We start from the raw sequence: 24,609 nt of genomic DNA, 5'->3' as shown, positions 1-24,609 counted from the left end.
ATGCGTATAGAAACTTACTAAAAGCACTATAAGATTTTTGAAAATTCTAGCCTTACAAAATTTATTACCATGTTTTATATCTTCTAGAGACTCAAAGAAATTTAACGTTCTTTTATCTCATTCACACAACCTCTTATGGATGAATGATCGCTAACACCTAAATTTTTTTAGTCAGAAACAACATGATTGGGGTTGCTTTGTATGATATATAAGTTTAGCATGCATACATTCATAGCGACAATGGCGGAGAAAGAAAATAAAGATTTGATTTATAATTAATGTTGCACTACTACATTTGTCTGACACAATTACATCATGCCTTATTACAATTTATAGTATCTATATGTGGATAATGTGGTTTAGTAGCTAGCCATGTAACCTCGAACAATAATATCTAAAGTGGTTTCAGTTGATGGGTAACCGGTTAAAGTACCATTTGATTTCATGAATGCATTCTTTTGTGTAGCCTGAATAAAAAAACAACTATTTTGTTTTCTGATGTTAAATTGGTTACATGCCACTAATATAAAGTCACCATTATGCAAAATTTTATTGCTCTTAATTATTATTAGAGTATTGAAACATCAAACCCAACAGTTAAATTAGTGTGGCAAATTATACGGGTAGTTTTCTCGTTGCAGAAGCGAGCTTACCTGGGAACTAGAGACTATAGTCCTCATCAGATAATTTGCTTTGCTCATTGATATAATTGACTTAAAAAGCAATCTTCTCTAGACACAAGTCTCCTCTATCATTAAGGAACCTATGATTGTCCCAACCCCTAATGGACGATGAACCACCCCACCTTAAGGGGGTATCCACTGCTACATATTACACATCATGTTCTCATCCCCTGGAGCCCCGAGCAGTTATGAAGAAAAATCAATAAAAGGCAAAAGGCATATGAAGAAGGGTGGAAAAACAAAGGTTGGGGTAACTCATGTACCATGATTTGCTCCCTCCTACACTCACATACCCAGGTGTGGGCTTCCCTCATTATAGCTACCCATGAACCTTGACATGTGGTTTGGATGATTCCCCTGATTCCCACTCCATTCCATTATTATATCATTTGCCACCTACCACTTAAAAGATGTACCATGGACATGCCACCCCCTTTAGAGGTTGAAGCCACCTAATAGGGTCCTTGGTTAACCCCCTATTGAGCTTGCAAACACTTGTACATGCGAAAGCCCACTATCGAAGGGCATGCCACTATGAAGTGCCCCATTGATCCCATGACTTGTAAGCTTTATTACTTGAGTGTTCTAATGACTTTTTTTATTGGAGGGCAAGGGGACGCATTGGACCTTATGCAGGATTGCAGGTGGGTCTTCATTTGGGGCTTGATCTCCCTATACGGGGTCCTATCCCTCCAGAGGGCCACATTGGCACTTGTAGGGTAAGTGTTGAGAGCCATGGGCCTCCACCATAGCTGATATTACTTCATGGATCCCCATCACCGATCATTGATTGCCTGTGTTCCACCTTTTGGATGAGGATGATGCACCTGGTTCATTGTGCCCAACCGACTCCACACTTGCACCACACACTTGGCAGATGTTCCAGGGCTTAGAGGATGTCTCCCACTGCAGAGGGAGAGCTTACATCACCATCTTAGCCCTTACAGATGGTCTACAGGCATTTTCGATCCACTTGGAGACCCATGAGGATGTCCTTATGTTGAGAAATCTAGGGCATCAAGTATTAGGTGATTTCTCTTTTTATGATAACTGCTTATGAATGCTTTTTACTTTCTTAGATTAGGATCTTCTCTTTCTTAGATTATTAGTGTTCTTCTTCATCAAACAACTACTAATGCATAAACCATAAAGAGACAAGAGACACAGAATATAGGCTATCATCCAGGGCCAAAATCTCTCCCAGTTGAGAGGAAAACCCGAACAAATTCTTCTTCTTATAGAGATTTCAATTGACGAATACCAAGACCAAGACCCTTGACCTATTTACCACTCCAAGACCAAGACACAAATTACATTGAGATCCTTAATCAACGATAGTCAACCTTCTTCTCCTTCCCTCCTCGGCTTCTTCTCCAGCCTCAATTTCCATCTGCTCTAGACCTTTGGCCTTCTTGAATTAGGTTTGCAATCCTTGACTTTAATTCAGAACCTTCTTCTAGAGAAATATCCTTGATACCCTTGCTTAGGATAGAGTATCCTCTTGGCTTGTCTCAACTTCTCTTTTGACTAGCCCTTCTTCCACTTTGGCTCCCTAGGAGGACTGCAATTCTCCTTGGCTTCCACTGCTGCAACAAACCTCTTTCTTCCTTGCACATATGGAGGTTTACAACCCTTAAAATAGACCCAAAAATAACCCTAAGGACTTCGCTCTTCCTTCTTCTTACTTCGTTGGTTGGGAGGCTTCTTCTTTGACCCCTTCGCACTTCTTACTGCAGTCTTACACTTGTCCGAAAATCTGTCTTCTGAACTAAGGCCGAGCTGCCTATTTATAGTGGTTTCCCCCTCAAATTAGCCGACTTGAAGAGGGTGAGCCGACATGTTTGTTGGAGAGATATTATTATTCCTTTTGAAGCCAACTTGAAGGGAGATGCTTGTGCTTGTCTTGGAGGGCTATTTATACTTATCTAATGACTCATACAAAATGTAACATGCACAAGAAGGGTCCTTCATACATGACATAGACTCAAATTGAATTTTATGACTAGATGACAAATCTTAAAGGCTCACAATGGGAGCCATCACTAAAAATAAAATTCCTTGCTCATGAAAGCCATGAGACAAGCATTACAATAATAATTTTTTTTTCCTTTTTTCTTTTAATCAATTACATAAAATTACAATTACACGTCATTATGAAGACAGAACCTAGTTACACTTTTCAACACTTGTGCCCCCCCGCACCCACTTGGGAGCACCACAGGTTCTTGCTTAGAAAACAAGGGGCCGACCCCTTGTACACTATGTTTGGAATCCATTTCTACATTATGGCACCCCTTGGACTTCATTAGGCCTCCTCAAAGGCCCAGTGACTCACTTTATTGATTATTTGGCCCTCTTGAGAGGCTTATTCATGTATTATTGAGCTATTTGGTGGACTTGTCACCAAAAATACTGTTATTATGCACATTATTTTATTTTTGGGGCTAAATTAGGCCAATTTAGCTAAATCAAATTAATTAGAGTGTATAAATAGAAGTGAGGTGAATCATTTGGATGATCATCACTTGGATTGGGTTTTTTTCTCTTGTGAGATTTTCGCTATCCCTTTTGGAGGATGAGTTTGGATGTTATGGATGAATTTTGATGTTTGGATATCTCTCTCTCGTCTTGGAGCTTCATTATTGGCATAATTTGATAATTGGATATACTCTTTTGTACATGTAAGTGCTCTTTTCATGCTTATTCTTGTTATTTATTTTGTCACATGAATGTTGCTGGGATTTTTGCTATACAAGTTTGAAATTTACTGCTTTCTATACGAACCAGGTGGAAATTGTGATCTTGTATAGTGTTGCATCATGTCATGGGCCATGTATGAATGGGTGAATGTTCCTAGAGATAATTTGTGATAAATACATCTCGATAAGTCATCAATTCTTGCAAATCGAAGTATAAAGTCCTTGAAGCAGCTGCTCTCATGCCCTAATGCCATGCGAAGTTGTTTTAAGGCCTCCTTGATTGGGTGAACTCTTTCCAAACCATAAATTCTCCTTGACTCCATCTCTCCCAAAGGACAAGGCACAAATCCCCCATAGGTGATGACTTTCAATGCTTATTCTTTTCACCTCCGTCGTTTTCTAGGCCTAGCCTACATAGGTTACCTAGGGCATCAATTGTCTCACAATCTAACCATCCAAACACTTCGATTTTTGGTCCACAACTGCATTGAGGTTTGCTCAAGAGGCCCTCATACATGACATAGACTCAAATTGACTTTTATGACTAGATGACAAATCCTAAAGGCTCACAATGGGAGCCATCACTAAAAATAAAATTCCTTGCTCATCAAACCCATGAGACAAGCATTACAATAATAATTTTATTTTTCTTCTTTTCATCAATTATATAAAATCACAATTACACGTCATTATAAAGACTGAGCCTAGTTACACTTTTCAACACTTGTGCCCCCTGCACCCACTTGGGAGCACCACAGGTTCTTGCTTGGAAAACAAGGGGCCAACCCCTTGTCCACTATGTTTGGAGTCCATTTCTGCATCATGGCACCCCTTGGACTTCATTAGGCCTCCTCAAAGGCTCAGTGGCTCACTTTATTGATTATTTGGCCCTCTTGAGTCTTGAGAGACTTATTCATGTATTATTGAGCTATTTTGTGGACTTGTCACCAAAAGTATTGTTATTATGCACATTATTTTATTTTTGAGGCTAAACTAGGCCAATTTAGCTAAATTGAATTCATTAGAGAGTGTATAAATGGAAGTGAGATGAATAATTGGATGATCATCACTTGGATTGGGTTTTTTGCTCTTGTGAGATTTTCACTATCCCTTTTGGAGGATGAGTTTGGATGTTATGGATGAATTTTGATGTTTGGATGTCTCTCTCTCGTCTTGGAGCTTCATTATTGGCATAATTTGATGATTGGATATACTCTTTTGTACATGTAAGTGCTCTTTTCATGCTTATTCTTGTTATTTATTTTGTCACATGTATGTTGCTGGGATTTTTGCTATACAAGTCTGAAATTTACTGCTTTTCTATACGAACTAGTGGAAATTATGATCTTTTATAGCGTTGCATCATGTCACGGGCCATGTATGAATGGGTGAATGTTCTTAGAGATAATTTGTGATAAATACATCTTGATAAGTCATAAATTCTTGCAAATCGAAGTATAAAGTCCTTGAAACAGTGGTTCTTATGCCCTAATGCCATGCGAAGTCGTTTTAAGGCCTCCTTGATTGGATGAACTCTTTCCAAACCATAAATTCTCTGACTCCATCTTTCCCAAAGGACAAGGCACTGATCCTCCATAGGTGATCAGTTTCAACGCTGATTCTTTTCACCTCCTTCTTTTCCTAGGCCTAGCCTACATAGGCTACCTAGGGCATCAATTATCTCACAATCTAGCCATCTAAACACTTAGACTTTGGCCCACAACTGCGCTAAGGTTTGCTCTAGAGGCCCTCCAAATTTGAAGTAAATCCGTCAGTGTGATCTCGAGATATAGCAAGCCCTAGCTCAAGGATATTTTTTTTGCCCTAGTTTTCCCTTGGCTAGTGTCCTCATTAGGATCATTGAATTCAAACCTCAAATAAAATTTGTCCTTTGATCCTCTTCTCCTCCCTAATTAGGTCAAGTCCCTCATTGGGTGATCAACTCCATACCCTTGACCTAATTTTGGGTTCGCTTGGTCCTGTGTGGTCCCGCTTCTTATCAAAGCTAATCCTTCAAAGACCATTTAGAAACCAATTTTCCACAAGGATTTTGAGGTCTAGGAATATCCGTCGCAAGCCATACCTTCAAACCCTAGCCCCTAAAATTCTCCTAGCTCTTCCTAAACAGCGTTTCACCTTGCTTCCCAAGCAAGCAAGCCACATATTTGAGCCTCTCTTGTGAATAGGTTTTTGGGATCACCTTTCATCCTATCATTGATATATTCATTATAGTGATCCTTATTATACCGGGTCTCCTCCCATCAGTGAAAGTCTGTAAAGAGCAAGGAGCCTTAGCTGAGGTGACAGTAGGCTATCGCTCAATTGTTGCCCCTTGACCTAGTAGTTTCTCTCTAGGATCCCCTCCTAGGACCCTTGCTAGTTTGAGCGGTAACATGAACCACCTTTTAAATTTTTTTGTTCTTTTTAGCAACTTTAGTTTGCTATCATTTCTTGCTTGATATTGTTTTTCCCATTCCCTTGCTATGCATGGATTACAATTTTTTTCAAAGGTTGGTCATCTTTTATAGTAACAAACTAACTCTATACAATAGTAAGATGAAAATTGGTCATCTTTTGGAGTAACAAATTTACTCTATACAATAGTAAAATGAAAATAGTGGCCATTACAGTTCAATTCTTGAACCAAATAGAACGAAATTGAAGGAAAGGATAACACATGCATAAGATGTTATTATCTCATTTTGAAGTAGTTCATTAGGTATTCTATGAACCATGAACTTGAAACTCATCAAAAAGATAATGTTAAACTTTTCAGATCGTTTGGCCTCCTAGATATTTCTGTTTATTTATTTTTTTTGTATCTAGAGGATTCAACAACTAGTCCAGTTTCATACTTGGGTGACACAGGGTCAATTCCGATCACTACCACACTAACCTTTAGGTGCCTACATATGCCCCTTCGGCAAGCATGGGTTAGACGAGGGTATTTGAACCTCATATTTCATAGTTTACATAATACTTTATAACATGGCCATTGCCAAGTACGCTGTCGCCACAGGGGCTAGATATTCTTGTTTATTTATTTATTTGTTGGCTTGACCCACGGGGGATTTGGACCTTGAATCTCATCGTTTTTACATAATACTTCATAACACGGCGATTGCCAATTGAGCTGCCCCCCTGTGATAGATATTTTTGTTTATTACTATAACTTGATTACACTTAAATATTAATTTTATTGAAAGCTTTATTGAGAGCATTGAATTTATTGAAAGTTTGATTTATTTTGTAATAACAAAGCATACAACCAAGATACTTTTTAATTTTTTTGTCTTTCTAAATTTGACAAATTAAATGTCACACTCACAATTTCCATTGAATTGAAAAATTCAAGAAGATGGATATTATATATACATGTTCTTCTTTTTATTGTGGTAAGTAGTATAACATTTCAATGTAGCAATTACTTTGTTACTTGGTTATGTTTCTTCATGTTTACAATTTGTGTATATGTTGCAGGCATTTGTTAAAATTGCTCAAGTTGTTTCATCGCGTCCTGTGAGTCCACATACACCCTAGCATGAGATTTTGATATAAAAAGTTTAGGCAATATTTGTTTGAAAATTAGGATATTTTTATTTTCATACATGTGTGCTTGTGCGAGTGTGCACATTACATATATATGCGTGCATAGACATAGAATCTCTGTGCAAGATTTTCTGAGTTGGTTGTAAACCACTTATGGAGTTTAGAATTGGATTAGGCCATATCCTTGGGAGATATAACATCTTGGTGGTCCATCCCATTTTTGTTGTAGTAGCTTGACCTTTGAATTTTCTTGGAGCATCTTTCTTAATGTTTTTTATTGGAAGTAATATCATCTTTTTTTTTTTGTAGTTTGTCTTCAGCTTGCATATTTTCCATGTTATCTATGAAGTTATCATTCCTCATGATCTCCCATTACCCATAACATGTCATCATTTCTAGTATTATAAAAAAGCAAGACAAACATCCTTGTTAGACAAAGTAATGTAATCTTAATTTTGTAATATTCAGTTGTAAAAGTTGAAGTTACAAATGAGAGTTGTGGAATAGATCTTCATTATTTGGAGTCATTGATATAATGATGTAGATACACATTTATCCATATATTTGGTTGTTGGGTTAACAAATCTCCTAACTATTATACTTAATTCTAATGGCACTTTACTAACTTGTTATTGCTGGTCACTTAACGCATAGGTGACCTTTATCACACACTGATGTTACATAGCAAGCCTTGACTCCTAATATATTGTAGGGTTAATACTCCTTGTTACCACACAAACTAGCACCTTTAACTTAAAGTCCTAAAGATGCATGCTAGCTTGGTGGAACTTAGGGAGCTGGCCACTTTCACCCTACTGATTCTCCTCCCACTTTAGACAAAGGCGAGACCTAAGTCAAGAGTGGTATTCCTAAAGGTTGATTAAACCCACTGTATGTTGTAGGAGTGGAAAAAGGATAAAATATGGGCTTGGGGATGATAAGTAAAAGGGAATTTAGTGTCTCTCCTTTTTCGGCTATGGAGTCACTTGGGAAATTTCAAGAGGGCAAGTGGAGGGTATATAAGAAGCCAATTCACATATTCTAAACATCTAAACTTGGCTAAACAATAGGGGGTCATTTAAGATGCCTTCTCAAAGCAATTGTAAGGTAGCTCCTACCCCATGTTAATTTTGCACTGTTCTATGCTGTTACAATTACTTCAGCCCAATCTTTGACTTCAATTAGCAGACAATTCAATTCTTCAATAAACAATAGCAATTGTAGATAGAACAATAAATGACAATGAGCAGTAAGAGACTATCAAAAGCAATAACAAGAGACACCAACATTGGTCAAAGACCAAGGAAACCCCACAAGGGGGGAACCCTTTCAAATTCTTCTTATTAGATTGTAATAAAATGTTCAATAGAGAGTACAATAATCCATTTTCAACAATGAGTCAAAGTCAATCTTTGATTATCCAAATAGACAAAACCAAAATCCAACCAATGATGACCCTTCAAAGTCAACTCTGGTCAACTGTCAAAGTCTGCAATCTATCCAAGTCAACAACCATCAAAGTGTGCTCTAACCAGTCAAAGTCAATGGTCAAATCAACCCTTCGAAGAGCTCGGTCAAAGCAACAATGAATGCAATCACTGTGAATTCCTGCAATCATACGCGAATTCTTGTAATCACGAATTCCTGCAATCACATGTGAATTCCTGTAATCGCGAATTTTTGCAATCACGCGAATTGCTGTAATTGCAAATTCCTGCAATTTGTATGAATCAATGAGAGGAGAGAGAGGATGTATGTGATGATGAGTGTGTCCAAATGAGGTTGATGTAACATGTATTTATAGGCTTTGGAGGAGGGCTAATTAGCATCTTAGGCTGACCTTAACTTTTGTGCCATTGTGGGTTTCTTCATCTAAAATACACTTTTCCTTAACCAAATTGAGTGCTTCTAGGGGCAATTTTGGGTCTCTCTGAAAGAGGAATAATGTCCAATGGAGGGAATTTTCCCTGCGCTGCCAAATTAACACTCCCTCTTAGCTAGGGAGAAATTTCTGTTGGATGGTGTTGCGATTGATCTCAATCCATGGAGTTGACTGGGTTTGACTTTGACTAAAACCACTTGTCATTGATGTCAATTTGTTAATGAACGCTTCTTAGTAATTATCAGATTACATCAAGTTGGCAGCTACACTGTTGGGTGGTTGAAAATGCAAGTCCTAGGGTTTGGGTTCCTTGGACTGAGGATGTACCCCGACTTTGTCGATGGTTTTTGAAGGGTCAAAATATTGAGTTTGACTTGGAGATCCATGTCATTGGATTCTCCTCGCCGAGATCTTTATAGTGGTATGTGGTACGCCACATAGGTCCTCCTAGTTTGAGAGATAAATGTGTTTGAAGTCAAAGACCCCACTTTCTGCGTTAAAACCCCAAGGGGTGGTAACTTGGCACATTATCATTGATTGTGGGCATCTAAAATTAAGAAATTAGGGTTAATTGTCCTAGTTTGTATGGGGATCACTTTAAGAAAAGGTATCACACATATTTCACACCCATGGACTTAGGTAATGACTAATTCCTCATTATAAAGGCTAAGTCAGTTTCACTTAAAGTTTAAGATAGTAATTAAAAATTCCATTTAAAAAGAAGTTAACAATTAATAATGTTTTAAGATCCTAAATTCTCCTCCAACGTTTCCATTAGGGAGCCCATCCTAATCTATAAAAACAATTCCTATACTCACTAAATCCTAATGCCCAATCTACTCACAATTAGGGCAACGACTCTCTTACTTAGTTCACAAGATGCAAATTAGTTAAACTTTTATATTTTAGCTCTCATGGAGCCCCTCTCTTCCTCAAATGATTAACTTCTAGGAAGCCCTTACATTGGTCTATAAAAAGAGACCTTACCTTACCTCAACGCATACAATTTCACATGAGATGTTCTTATGACTACCCTCTTAAATTTTTGGATACCTGAGGAAGACAACGAAGGAATTACAGTGGCTGGTCTTTGGTTTATTTTGTTATTTCTTGATTGGAACTTGGGATTCGTTTGGCTTGCAGGATTAAGGCTACCTCTCTAAGGTTTGATCTATTTCATTGACATCATCCTGACCTTAAGCCACTACAGGACCTTGGTCTTCTATCCAATAAGTATTCTAAGCATAATACAAAGCTTTTTTTGTGTTTTCTTGGGTATAGATTTGTCTTGATTACCAAATTACAGACCTTTTTCTTGTGACTCTCGGCCTCTTCGCTAGGGCACTCTCCCAAGGTTGCAGACCTGTGCATTAGGATACATCTTATCTGAAGCTTGAAGGGCTGTCTCTCTGCATAAATAATTTAGAACAATCAGTCCTAATTCTCTGCGTCATAAATAGCTGGGAAGGTAAAACATTTCTGGCCTAAACTCGTGGTTCCAAGCAGAATTTGTCTTGGGTACAAGTAGCAGTACAAAATACATATAACCCGTAACTTTGTATGACATTCTTCATTGGCAAGGACAATAACATGATTGATTGTTATCTTTTATGTGATGCAACAGTGACATAGTATGACCTTAACGTGAATCAATGATTACCTACAGTTGTCAATATATGACAGCAATTCTCACCATAATCTCATTGTGTATCAGTGAGTATTTTCAAGAAATATATGCACTAAGCCAATCATTGACTTCAAAGTTTAGTGGAATTCTTGGTGTGTGTATATATATATATATATATATATATATATATATAGATATATATGTATATATAAAATACCTTGACATTTTGACACATGGACTTGAGTTCATTGACACAGTGACATACCCTATGTGACCTTGTCATTATATTGCAAAACAGTGAGATTGTAATGATGTAATGACCTCTTGATGACTAAACTCCTGTTGACATCTTTGTGACTGTCCTAGGAAAACCAGTGACATAACCTTAAAGCACTAACATAACCTTTGTATCAGCAGTATTGATAATATTAGTAGTAAATTGACATTGAACTGATGTTTGATGTGAAAGTGACATTACTTATATGACCTTGCAGAACAGTGACATTAATATGACACATATAATATAGACTTGACAAGTATTATTGAGGTTATTAGGACAGTTGATACTTTGATGTTAGATAACCTTTTTTAGGGCTGTAGTGAACTTGTGTGACTGTGATCTCTTATTTGATATGACAGTAAGTATTGACCTGATGATGAATTAGAAGCTGCACTAACTATCTCTTGATAACTGTGATAGGAACTAGACAGTGAAGACCTTAAGCATGATAAAGACTTTTGGATATATTTGATATGATGATACAGTGACAACTGTAACTTTGACTTACAGTCATGACATCATTACCTGAGCACCCTTAGCAATAACTCTATTGGCTATCTATAACATATATAAAACTGTGTGATTGACACTTTGACATACTTGGCAGAGTTGGTTTGTGACTATATTGAAGGTAGATGTTAGATGACAGTGAGTCCTTAAATGACATTGATTCTTGGCTAGTGTTAGTGAGATAATGGGTAACATTGACAACAAGACTTGACATATAAACTCGATTTGATTGACTTGACATCTAGACATGACAATTGACTTGACACCTAGACATGTGCATTAACTGTGTATATTGACTGTTAGTCCTTATGTGATGTGACAGTGACATAATATTTAACCTTGACCTATTAGACCTGATGTTATTCTTGACATAGATCAATATACTTAATGAATTGACACAGACACATTGACATGACTCTTGACAATGACAATATCATCTGTTGTACAACTTATTGACGTGAAGATGGATAGCAGTGTATGATCAGTGATTAGCAGCAGTGAAAAGACATATGCTGGTAGCTCTCCATGTGTAAAGCTTGAGAGCATTGGTAGCAGGTCATAGGGATGACCTGAGACATCTTGGAGTATGCTATTATCAGATGTTTGGGTTTAGCATTTGCAGCAGTATAGGCAGTTTCAGTAAGTAATGTGGTTGCTTGCATATAAGCTTTGATGCTTTTTTTACTCATTTGCAGTGCAGTGCAATGACTTGCAGTTGGTAGCCAGATTGTGAGCTCATGAATGCTCATATATTCATGCGCAGTTGAGCAGTAACAATGATGTGCAGTTGAGCAGTGACAATGATTAGTGATAATAGGTTGTACAATGGTCAACTTGTGCAGTGGTTAGTTGACTTGGCAGTGTTAATAGTGAGGCTTTGATGAGCAACTTTGAGCACTGAATAGTTTGGACATTATTGTGTAGTTTGGTAAGTGGCTACCAGGGCTTGACATCTTCTTTACAACATTCTTCTATTGATTCGGAGCACAGGGGGATCTAGTCTGAAAATTGTGAAATGTGGTCCGCCTGTTGATTAGGGTGGTGCAAGGCAGGTGATTGGAGTCACCTTTAGGTTGTGGCTTGAGAACACTTCAGGGCGGTTGGGTGGAGCTAGCGCAGGTCATAGCCTGCATTTTGGCGTCTTTTAGTTGTGGCTGATAAACTACAGGGCACCGAACCATCCTTCCGACAACAGCTAGTAAACAGAGTGTTGGAGCACTCGTCAAGTTGTGGCCTGACTCATAGGGCGTTGGGGCATCCTTCTGGTTGCAACAAGTTTTAGGGAGTAGTAGCGTCATGCAGGTTGTAGCTTGTGAATTAGGGGGTTGATGCCTCCCTCAGTTGTAGCTGAAATCTTGATGTAATTATTTTCTTTTTAAAAAGGGAAGAAGACAATTACTAAGAAATGTTAGGCGGTTTTTGACCCGGAGGGTGTTTTCCACCTAAAATCTCTGTGTCCACTGTTTTATCTTTCTGCATTGTTGTATGGTGTTGTCTACCGTTGATTATTTTTTATAATTATCTGAAGAAGAACAATAATAATAATTGAAGAATAACTAACGCTCTGAAAAGGATTAAAAAGTGCTAATTGCTAAGAAATACCGATTCACCTCCCTCTCCGTATTTCCAACAATTTCTGACTACAAAGTATGTCCCATCGCAAATGTATTGGCATCATCAAATCAAATGTCCTCTCCGTTGGGAATCACGATTGCTGTTAGACCAAAACCCGTAGGTGTTAGTCAACGATTGCATCGCCAGAGATAAGGATCCACGAGAGGCGTTTAGTCCATGTTGCGAAACACACAGGGATCGTTGGTTTATCCAATGTCCAACAATCTCCCCCCCCCCCCCCCAAAAAAAAAAAAAACGCGAGCCTGGTGTGTATCGAACTCATGACCTATCCTCTGATACCACTTGTTGGGAATCACGATTACCGTTAGACCAAAACCTGGAGGTATTAGTCAACGATCGCATCACCAGAGATAAGGATCCACGAGAGGTGGTTAGTCCATGTTGCGAAACACACGGGGAGCATTGGTTTATCTAATGTCCAACACTCTCTGCTCATCTCTGCTCATGTGTACTACTTTTGCTGAACACTCTCGAATATAAAAGAATAATTTGACATCATAGGGGAGCTTAAGATACAACCCACTATCCAATGACAATAGGCGAGATCCATCTACCAGCATGGAGTAGAGATCACATCCATCCTATCGTTTGGTGACAATTGGGCGAGATCCATCTACTAGTAAGGATCACATCCATCTTGTTGTCTAGTCAACAGGCGAGATCAACTTGCTATATATAGGGTAGAGATCACAACCATCCCAATGTCTGTTGATCTTGCCAAGTTGACCCTGAAGAGTCAAGTTGTAGACACCTGCATCCTCTATGCTTGAGGGAGATCCACTTGCTATGCAAGGATCATACCTACTGAAGCCTACTTGAGGGAGATCCATTTGCCATGCAAGGATCACACCTACTCAAGTCTTCTCAAACCATTGGCCAGATGGGGAGGCAATCCCAACAAGCTCCATTGGGGTTTACTCTGACAATCATGATAGCAGATGACAGATACCCATCTTGTCACAAGTTACAAGGATCACGCACACCCTATGGTGACAATAGGCGAGATCCACTTACCTCAGAGGGTAAGGATCACAACCATCTTATTGTCCAACATAGTTTTAAAAACTGGAACTGGTGACCGGACCAGTCCACCTAATAAATTGGGTTTCAAACCGGAATCGTCAAATCGGGATTGGTCAGGTCTAAATGAACCGGTCTTTATAAAAATCAATGTTGTTAAAAGTGCGAGCGGGATTAAATCGGCGCGGGGAACGAATCGGAAAAAATCGGAAAGATCGGGAAAAAATCGGAAAAAAGCAGGAAAAAATCGTTTGGTACAAAAATATTCATTTTTTTTCAATTTTTTTAATATCTAAACCATCTACAACATAAAATAAATACATTGACACATAAATATGATAAAAAAACTAATATATAAGATGTTTAATATCATTTCTAGCGCTAAAATCACACATAACATTGAATCATGTCCTGAATAGTAAGTCCTGACTCCTGAGTCCCAACTCAGCCTCAAAATATCAACAAAAAATATGATAATGTATCTCATCATGTCATAATGTCATAGACAATAAAATGAAGTCTAATCCTATTGATTTCCTCTGCCCCTCTTGCGAGAAAATGCCACAGCTTTCCCTTTCCCTCTAGATGTAGATGTTGGTGCCTGTGCTGGTGGAGATGGCAGTGGAGTCTGATGTGCTCTAGAAGCTGAAGAACTAGAAGTAGGAGCTATAGGAGATAGACCACGTCCTCTACTGGTGGCAGGGGTAGCCCGAGCAGGTGGTGTCACCTGGAAACATTACAATCTCCCAATCCTGAAAAACTGATAAGTCTGCTGGATTTTAAATGAAATCTAAAATTCTACTTTCTCCATATGAAATCCAATGAGGCTGGAACCACTCTCAAACATCCTGAGTCATTTCATGGTAATGTTAAAAATTTAAGTAAAAGGATGAAAATGAAGATTAAGGAGAATGTCACTTTTACTTTAAGAATTTAACATTACCATGAATAGCATATCCATACTAGGGCCTAGACTTTATCATTAAGCTGCCCCACTCAAAAATTATTTGTTTCTTTCAAAAAAAATTGCATGAAAAAACCCAAATGACCAAATGAAAAACCAAAAAAAAAATTATAAAATCGCGCTGTCCCAATCCCCCGCGATTTTTTGAAAAAAGCGCGATTTTTTCAATAAAAATCGGCAAAAAAAAATAGGCGATTTTTTCGTATAAAAATCGCGATTAAATCGGCAAGCTGAAAAAATCGCGATTTTAACAACACTGATAAAAATACATGAAATAATTAGTTTTAATAAAAAAAGCTATTTTTAAGATGTAAACTGTGATTCCAAACCAATAGAGACAAAATATGCAAGGTTTTCTCATATATATACCATGTAAAGGTGAATATATTAAAATGGCATCGAATGCAAAACATATCCGCAACAAAATATATAATCAATGAGGCTCTAAATGGCCTCTAGAGTCCGAAAACAATGCTCTAAGCTATGGGGTCACTGACCTACTACAAGTCTACGTATCAATGATCAACAACATGATCACTCCTCATCATGATCAAACTCATCACCACTACTAGACAAGAGATCATTAACATGAGCTACATAGATAATATGGCTCAGAGTTTGAGGACTCCTAAAACTCCTCTACAACTTTAGTAGTAGTAGCAAAAATAGACATCAAAAATAAAAATCACTGATCAACATGGTCACTCATGAAACTCATCATTGATTCAACGCTACTAGAAATACATAAACATCATCAACAAGAGATACATAAACATCATCTAGCTCAAAGTCTCAAGACTTGGATTGCTCAACCTTATAACATGATAGAAATTGAAAAGGTTTAACATGCCTAACCAATGATTTTGGTTTGAGTGAAGGGTTCATCTCCTCAACCTTATAATGTGGTAGAAAAAGATTAGCATGCCTAACCAGTGGTTTTCCTTTGAGTGAAGGGTGCATTCTTGTTAAGACCATGGGAGAGGAGTTCAATAATCAATACCACCAACATCAACAAAGTTCAACAATCAATGCCACCAACATCAAGGTTCTTAAAGAGCTTCATGTTCTTGATCAAATGTCAATCTCATACCCTCACGCATGATAGAATCAAATGGAAACATTGCAAACCCCCAAACCATGAAATCTTGAAAACCATTAAGTTTGCTGAATTTTGAGTGAAATCTAAATCTCTATTTTCTCCATATAAAATCCAACGAGGTCGAAGCCACTCTCAAACATCCTTAGTCATTCCATGGTAATGTTAAAAATTTAAGTAAAAAGTTGAAAATGAAAATTAAAGGAAATGTCACTTTTACTTTAAGAATTTAACATTACCATTAATTGCCAACATTGCTAGGGTTGAGATGTGTTAGGAAAATGAGAGGGTAGGCATGTTTTTCTTGGAGGGACTATTTTTGGAGGAAAATAACCCCAAATTTCCCTCAAAACAACTTCAAAACTCACAAAAATGCGTTATGTGGGATTTATAGCTACCCTGGCAATAAACCGACTGATTTATGATGGAATCGGCCGATTTGACCATAAACCTGTCAGTTAGGACCGATTTTTCCAAATTTTTGGCGAAGGGAGGGGTCAAAACGGGTTTTTCTACCGGTTTGACCCGATCGGCTAGTGAACTGGCCGATTTGACCAATTATCGGTTCAAACCCAATGGTTTTTAAAACACTGTTGTCCAAAGATACCTCAACTCTGGGAGCTCTCAGGCTCAATTCCTCTCCCTGTGAGCTCAAACAGGGGGAAGAGCATAACTTAGTGTTCTTGATCTACTAGGACCCTTACCTGAGTGGGTCACATCCATCAGTCCAAGCTGCTTTCTGAAGACCAAGAACTTCCCTTTTGGCAAAGCCTTGGTGAGTATATCCGCTATCTCCTCATCTGTCGATGTGTGATGGAGTCTTACAACTCCTTTCTGTACCATGTCTCGAATGTAGTGGTACCTGATCTCAATGTGCTTGGACTTGTCACGAAATATGAGATTCTCTGCCAATGGGATCCCACTCTTATTATCACAATATATCAATATAGTATCTAGGACTTGCTCAAATAGCTCTCCAAAAAACTCTCTCAACCAGGTTGCCTCACAGCTAGCCATGCTGGCAGTAATGTATTCTGCCTCAGCCGTGCTTAAAAATACAAACTTTTGTTTCTTGCTCATCCAAGATATCGTAGTGGATCCCAAGCTAAAACAACACCCTGACGTGCTCTTCTTGTCTATAACGTTTCCATCCCAATTAACATCGATATATCCATGTAGTTGTACATTTTCGACAAAATATCTTAGACTAAGGTTAATCGTCCCATGTAAGTATCTTAGAATGTGTTTGGCAACAACCCAATGTGCATGGAGGGGCTTAGTCATAAATTGGCACAAGGTGTTCACTGTAAAGTATATGTCCGGACGGGTGTTCATTAGGTACATCAATGGCCCAATCAGTGGTCGATACTCAGAAGAATTGGTTAGATTAGGTCTATCAACATCTCCGCATAACTTCTTGAAATTCATCTCCATTGAGGTTGTACTATTCCTAATGAAAATTTAGAATGATAAACAAAGCAAAGATAGTAAATATATATATAAAAAATTACAGCGCATCAAACAACCTCCATTGGGAACCAAACCAATTGGTTGCAAGTGGGTCTACAAGAACAAGTATAAAGCTGATGGCTCACTTGACAAGCACAAAGCCAGGCTTGTGGCTAAAGGTTTTGCACAGAAGGAAGGGGTCGATTATGAGTAGAATTTTGCCCCCATAGCAAAATGGGCTACCATCCGGACACTCGTTGCCTTGGCAGCTTAGAACTGTTGGAAAGTCCATCAAATGGATGTAAACACTACTTTCTTGAATGGAGATCTGAAAGAAAATGTTTTAATGTCCCAACCAGAAGGATTTATTGTGAAGGGACATGAACATAAAGTATGAAAACTTGTGAACTCCTTGTATGGCCTCAAGCAAGCACCGCGAGCCTGGTATGAAAAGTTAACTGAGCATCTTCTGAAACTCAACTTCAAATATTATGGTCTTGATGATGCAACTTTGTTTGTCAAGAAAGTATTCAAAACAATTGTATATCTTGTGGTATATGTAGATGATCTTTTGATGACAGGGAACAACGAGAGCTACATTGCATCCATAATGAAGGAATTGAGGAAAGGTTTTGAAATGACTGACTTGGGCTATGTTCACTACCATCTTGGTATTGAAGTAACTCAACATTCGAAGTATATATTCCTCTCAAAAGAAGTACATTGGAGATCTGTTAAACAGGTTTGGCATGACTCAGTGCAATCCTTTGACTACTCCAATGGAACAGAAGTTAATACTCACCTCCATTGAAGGAAAAGAATTTGAGGATGCAACAAGGTATAGACAACTTGTAGGAAGTCTCAACTACCTGACTACTACCAGGCCGAATATTTCATTTGTTGTTAGAATCCTCTCTAGGTTTATGCAAAAGCCTTGTGAGGGACATTGGTCTGCTACAAAAAGTGTTCTAAAGTACTTAAATGGAACCCAAGACTTTGGACTCAAGTATACAAATGGGCGACTTCAGCTTGATTTGATACTCTGATTCAAACTTCGATGGAGACAAAGAAACTGGGGTATCTACTTCAGGTTATGCTACGAGTCTTGGATTAGGAGTTGTCTTCTGGAGATCACGCAAACAATCAATTCCAACAGATTCCACAATAGAGGCAAAATATGTGGCAGCAACTGAGGCAACAAAAGAAATTGTGTGGCTCAGGAAAATTCTGGAAGATTTGCAGGTAAAACAAGTACATTCAACTCCACTCATGATTGACAACACCTCTGCAATAAAGTTGGCCAAGAACCCAAAGTTCCATGATCGAACGAAGCACATCAATACAAAATACCATCTGATTCGACATCATGTTGAGGCCAAGACAATCCATCTACGCCATTGTTCCACTAATGAGCAGATTGCAGACATCTTCACCAAAGCGCTTGGAAGAGAAAAGTTCAAAAGATTCAAAACGATGCTTGGACTCACCAACATCCCTTCAGATTAAGGGGGGGAATGTTGACACCTAATCATTGGGATTGGGTGAACATTGTAAATAATGGAAAATGAAGAGACATCGGGAGGTGAAGGCCAAGAGTCTCTCCCTCCTGTATATAACCATGAGTAATCTTAATGAATAAACACAATTTGCATTGGGGAGTTACTATTTTTAAAGGGACCCTAAGTCTAAACTTAAGAAAATAAAATAAGTAAAGGGTATTGATATAAACTGTGGGTGTAACTTCTAGAAGAAGACGAGGATCAAGCAAAAATGATCTTAGCCATTGATTAGCTTCTAATATGGGCTGTTGAATGTCAACGATGGGATTATTTAAGGAAGCTTGAGGGTCACTTGGAAGATACACAGAGTGTTCAGAAGTTCGATTTTCTGAAGCAGAGCAAAGGAGCTGCCGAGAGAATTTCGATAATGAGTTGTTGCAGTGAGGGGCAGAGATAGTTGGGTTGGAGTATCTTCTCTGGAGCCCAGGATATGCAGCAGAGAGGCAGAGAGACACTAGGAGGAGGCAGCGCAGACCCAGGAGGGGTTGACGTTGGGCCAGAAGGGCCCATGCAGTGCTTGACGCGGAGCCAGAAGGGCTCACGTAGAAGGAATGCAGTCTTCTAGCAAAAGTCCGAGATTTGTCGGGGAATTGACGTTGGAGCCGGGAGGGTTGATGTCAGAGCTTTAGGAGGCAAGTAGACTTAGCACAAAGTTGATGCAGAGCCTTTGAGGCTGACGCAGGGCTAGCGCAGAGATAGTCGGGGACAGTTGGTTTAGCGGTTTGATCAGCCAGGACTTGCCGTGTAGAGTGAGGTAATCTCACTGAGTTTTTTTTGCCAGTTTATTTCTCTGTAACTAGATTGCCTAAAGGGCATCCAGAGTGTATTCAGAAACCACTGTTTAATAATTTAGATACCCTCAGAGCTGCTGCACCGGTTTTCCCACATTGGGTTTTTCCAGGAACATTTGTCCAAAAAATACTGTGTCACTTGTGTGTATCTTTCTCCATTGTTCTGTTCTTGTTTTGAACAAATTCATTAATTAAGTGAAGGCTGCAGTTGTATTAGTTTCGATATTTGTTGTAGGAAGCAGTAGATAATTTGTTTCAGTAATTAATAGATAGGATAAGTTTAATTAGTCGCTGTAGTAGTTGATTCGGATGGGATTCTCGAATTTTCACATACATGTGCCAATCTAGACCTCTGGGGGTTAGGATCCCATATAGGCAAATCAAACCCAAATGGAAACCACTTGTAATCCTGCATAAGATCCAATGCGTCCCCTAGTCTTCTAGTACAACCAATCATTGAAATAATCGGGTAAAAAACTTACAAATCATGGATAACAATGTGGGTACTTCATAATGGCATGCCCTTCAGTAGTGGGCTTTGGAATGTGTTAGTGTCTCCAAGCTCCAAAGGGGGTTAGCCAAGTACCTTATTAGGTGTTTTCAACGCTTAAAGGGGATAATATGTCCAACGTACATCCCTCTAATGGGGGTAGAAAATGACAAATAAGTGGAATGGAATAGGGAATGAGAGGGGCAATCTTGGGCCACATAGTGGGGCATAGGGGTAGCTAGGTAGGGGGAAGCCCACACCTAGGTATGTAATGTATAGGTGGGAGGAATCGTGGTACATGAGGTGCCCCGGTCTTGATTTTTCCGCCCTTCTTCATATACCTTTTGTGTTTTATGAATTTTCTTTTATTAACTACTCGGGGCTCAAAGGACATGAGCATGATGTGCAACATATAGCAGTGATTACCCCCTTTTAGGTAGGGCGGTTTATTGCCGTCTAGAGGTTGGGACAATCATGTGTTCCTGAATGATAGAGGAGGCTCATATAGGGCCTATGGAACCAAGGTGATGGCCAATGATTAGGGTAGAGCTCATGTAATTGCTTTTGCCCACGTGCTAATTATTTTTGTCTCGGCCATCTTTTGCATTATGTGGTACAGTTTGTTGTTAAATGTGGCCATTAATGCATTTCACTTTTTCTTTTAATTGCTTCAACCTCTGGGGCATCATTCTAGGCCTGACCCAAGGTGGGGGCAAGGGGATAGGGAGGCTAGCCCTATGTGGACCCAGGGGGGAGAAAAGGTGAATGGGGGTATAGTGAGTGGAAAGAGAGTGATATCTGTGGATAAAGGAGAGGGACTACGCACCCAAAATCGGGGTTTCCCAAGTGGTACCGCCCTAAAACCAAATGGTCAATAAAGGAGATCCCACGGGAATAAGATCCAAGGGTAACAACCAAAAGAAATCAAGGGGACAGGAGCACAAACTAAGCCCACTCCTTTTGCCAAATCCCCCAATCAATCCATACCCAGAAGTATTCATGATAAGTAAACCTAGTACTCAATTACGAAATGACAAGACATACCTTTAGATTCAGGAGACCCACCTTCAAACATACGATTAATACAGGTGGGTGAGGGACCACATGGCTAGCTCAGGTGGTAGAGAAATGGCACAACAAGCTAGTAGGAGGCATCAAGAGGCTGCCGACTGAGGCTTATCATGTAGAAAAATTTCTTCTGGGGATATCACCCACGAAAAGGAGGGTAACATTTGGATCCAACTAGGCGGTGATCTCTCAAAGAAGTGGATGAGGTTGGTCGAGCGGGAGGTCACGAGAACACCAGCAATCTCTTGGTCATCGTAGACTTGTTATCTGCACGTCAAAGATCAAAGCCACAGGGTGGCATGTTTTTCACGATCTTATGATCACCCATGCTTAATGTTAGCCCATGTTGATTTGGGGTAGCATCAGATGTGCTCTAGCCATGAAAATTGGTGGAGAGGCTACAACACATGAGATCTCCAAGACCCAGAAATGGTTTGGACAGATTGTACCCGGTTTGGGAGATATTAAAATAATTAATATTTTTAATGGAGTTCCTAAGTCTAAACTTAGGAAAAATAAAATATTAATGGGTATTAATATAAAATTGGGTTAGAAGGTTCCAAAAGTCGTGGATTAAGCAAAATCTAATTTTAGCCGTTGATTAGAGATTTAATCTCGGCAGTTGAAGGATCAACGAGAAAAGTATAAGAAGAGGCTTGAGGGTCAGTTGGAGAACACACCAGAGTGATCAATCATTCATTTTGCCAGAGCGGAGTTGCTAAGCAAAGTTGAATCAGTGATCAACAACGAGGGGCAGTGAGTACAAGGCAGAGAGGCAAAGACAGTATAGAGAGACTAGCGCAAAAGTAGAGAGAGCGAGAGCAGCAGCCAGTCCAGGCTATGTAGAGCCCAACAGAGTCAGCGCAGAGGCCAAAGGTACTGCGTCATCCACGTAGAGGCTACTGTAGTGACGCAGAGGGTCCCAGAGGCTACGCAGTGCCTCAGAGGGCTAACGCAGAGTGTCCTGGGGCTGACGCAGGTCAGAAGGAGGTTGACACAGAGGCCAGAAGGGCCAGCGCTGAGCTTTAGTTGTGCCAGAGAGGGTTTTGTGGGATAGGTTTTTTGAATACCTGTTTCCAGATATAAAGGTATTGTGGCCGTGTATTTTTCTCTGTCGGGTGAGCCGGTTAGGCACCCAGTTGTACTCAGAAAGACTGCATAATAATATAACCCTCTGAATAGCTGCATCGATTTTCCCGCATTGGGCTTTTTCGGGGACATTTGTCCAAAAATAACAGTGTCACTTGTGTGCTTGTTTTTCCTTTAGTTGATGATCTGTAGATGTTGAGACTGTATTTGTGTTTATTTTCAGTGTTTATGTGGTTAAATAACTTGTTAAGTAATTAAACAAGTGGGTGAAATAAACCAGATAGTACAGGAAGAATTTCTAACGGGTTAGAATTAGAAATTCCAACATGGTATCAGAGTGTGGTTACAGATCACAGGAGAGCTGAAGGCATCAGCTAAGCAGAGCATTTGCAACAGAATTTGCTGTAATGAGTGACAGTAGCTAATCCTTGTAGAAGCAATGAGGAAGGGTTGACACAAAGGGACTGCGTCACCAGTTCAGGCCAGAGAGAGCCAGCGCAGAGGCTGAGGAGGGCAGAGAGAGGCTCACGCATAGCCCAGGAGGTTGATGTAGTGGCTGAGGGGGTTGTTTTTACTGTAGTTGGGATTGCGCAGAGCCTAGAGGCTCAGTCCTTCAGTTGCTGGGGCGAAGGAAGCTGTGGGCAGTTTGTGAGAGCGAAACTGGTGGGGTACTTACTACTGTGGTCAGAACAGTACCTAACAGGGCAAGACCAAGGTAGAGGGAGTTAATGGTGAGGTGAATTTCTAGCCAACGAATCCAAATTAGTGTTGCAGTTGCATAGACGATTGGAGAGGGGCAACTTGATGGTTGAAAGGAGGATTTCCAGGAGGGAAATCGGGACTCAGAGGGAGTCCATAAGAGAACTTCCAGATGGGAATTAGAGAGACTCAGCAAGAGTCGAACCGAGAACTTACAGGCGAGAAGTAGAGAGTCTCGGAGGAGTCGATAGAGAAGAGCAGAGAGATGGTCGTGAATGGGCTGAGAGATCAGGGCAGGCTGGACGGAGCGTCCAACTTTGTGGTTTGGAAGGCTAGGATCTTGTCCATTCTAGACAGACATCGTATCAAGGGCTTCGCCTCGAGAGTGATGGCTATCCCAGTTGACCTGGTAGCTAATGAAAGGCACGAGGAGGCAATGGCTAAGGCAAAGTGCATCATCCTTGATGGGGTCAAGGATCATGTGGTACCACATATTGCCGAGAAGCAAATGACAAAAGAGATGTGGGACACTTTGAAGGCATTGTACCAGTATACTTCCGTGCAGAGGAAGATGCTCTTGGAGAATCAGCTAAGGTCATGTTGATTTGTGGTAGCATCGGATGTGCTCTAGCCATGAAATTTGGTGGAGAGGTTGGGGCACATGAGATCTCCAATACCCAGAAAGGGTTTGGGCAGATTCTAAACAGTTCAGGAGATATTAAAATAATTAATATTTTTTATGGAATCCCTAAGTTTAAACTTAGGGAAATTAAAATATTAATGTGGATTAATATAAAACTGTGTTAGAATGGTCCAAAAGACATGGATCAAGCTAGATCTAATTTTAGCCGTTGATTAGGACTTAATCTTGGCCGTTGATACGTCAACAAGAAAAGTTAAGAGGAGGCTTGAGGGTCACTTGGAGAGTACACTAGAGTGATCAGTCATTCTATTCTCGAGAGCGGGGTTTGCTAAGAGAGATAGAATCAGTGATCGGAGTTGTAGCTGAGGGGCATTGAGTACAGAGAGACAGAGAGGCAGAGATAGTGCTGGAAGAGCAACGCAGTAGCTAGAGAGAGGGACGCAGAGCCAGCCAGGGCCCACGCAGAGGTAGCCGGGAGCTGTGCAGAGCTTCAGAGAGGCCAACGTTGTTGACGCAGAGGGCCAGAAGGCTGACGCAGGGCCTCTTAAGGCTGATGCAGACCCATTCAGGGTTACGTAGGGCCAATGCTGGGCAGAGAGGGGCTGATGCAGTCCAAAAAGGCAGACGCTGGGGTTTCTGGGGCAGATTGGTGTTGAGTAGTTGCCGGAAGGATTATTCGGGGTTTTAGCCGGGACATTTGTCTCATACTGAGAGGTATTACTGCCAAGGAAATTCTCTGTCGGGTAAGCCGGATTTGGCACCCAGGTTGTACTCTGATATTGCTTAATAAGAAAACCCTCAGATAGTTGCATCGGTTTTCCCACATTGGGTTTTTCCGGGGACATTGGTCCAAAAATAACGGTGTCATTTGGTGTG

At 39.9% G+C, this 24,609-nt stretch overlaps 1 protein-coding gene across 4 annotated transcripts in view; it reads left to right on the top strand.

Annotated features, from left to right (window-relative positions):
* LOC149163676 (Protein kinase superfamily protein) overlaps positions 1-24,609 on the top strand; it is a 413,635-nt gene that overhangs the window by 95,849 nt on the left and 293,177 nt on the right. For 3 of the 4 annotated variants that reach the window (XM_089431807.1, XM_089431806.1, XM_089431805.1), the window contains exon 3: positions 6,863-6,901. The exons of the other annotated variant lie outside the window; for it this stretch is intronic. In XM_089431807.1, the coding sequence (XP_089287933.1) occupies positions 6,863-6,901 (39 nt within the window). The remainder of the gene's footprint in view (positions 1-6,862; positions 6,902-24,609) is intronic. 4 annotated transcript variants of the gene reach the window in all.

This window comes from Pinus tabuliformis, chromosome 5_1 (assembly GCF_031772625.1).
Source record: "Pinus tabuliformis cultivar Carrire ecotype Pingquan chromosome 5_1, CPIR1, whole genome shotgun sequence".
NCBI lineage: Eukaryota > Viridiplantae > Streptophyta > Pinopsida > Pinales > Pinaceae > Pinus > Pinus tabuliformis.
This window is presented reverse-complemented; position numbering and strand designations above follow the sequence as displayed.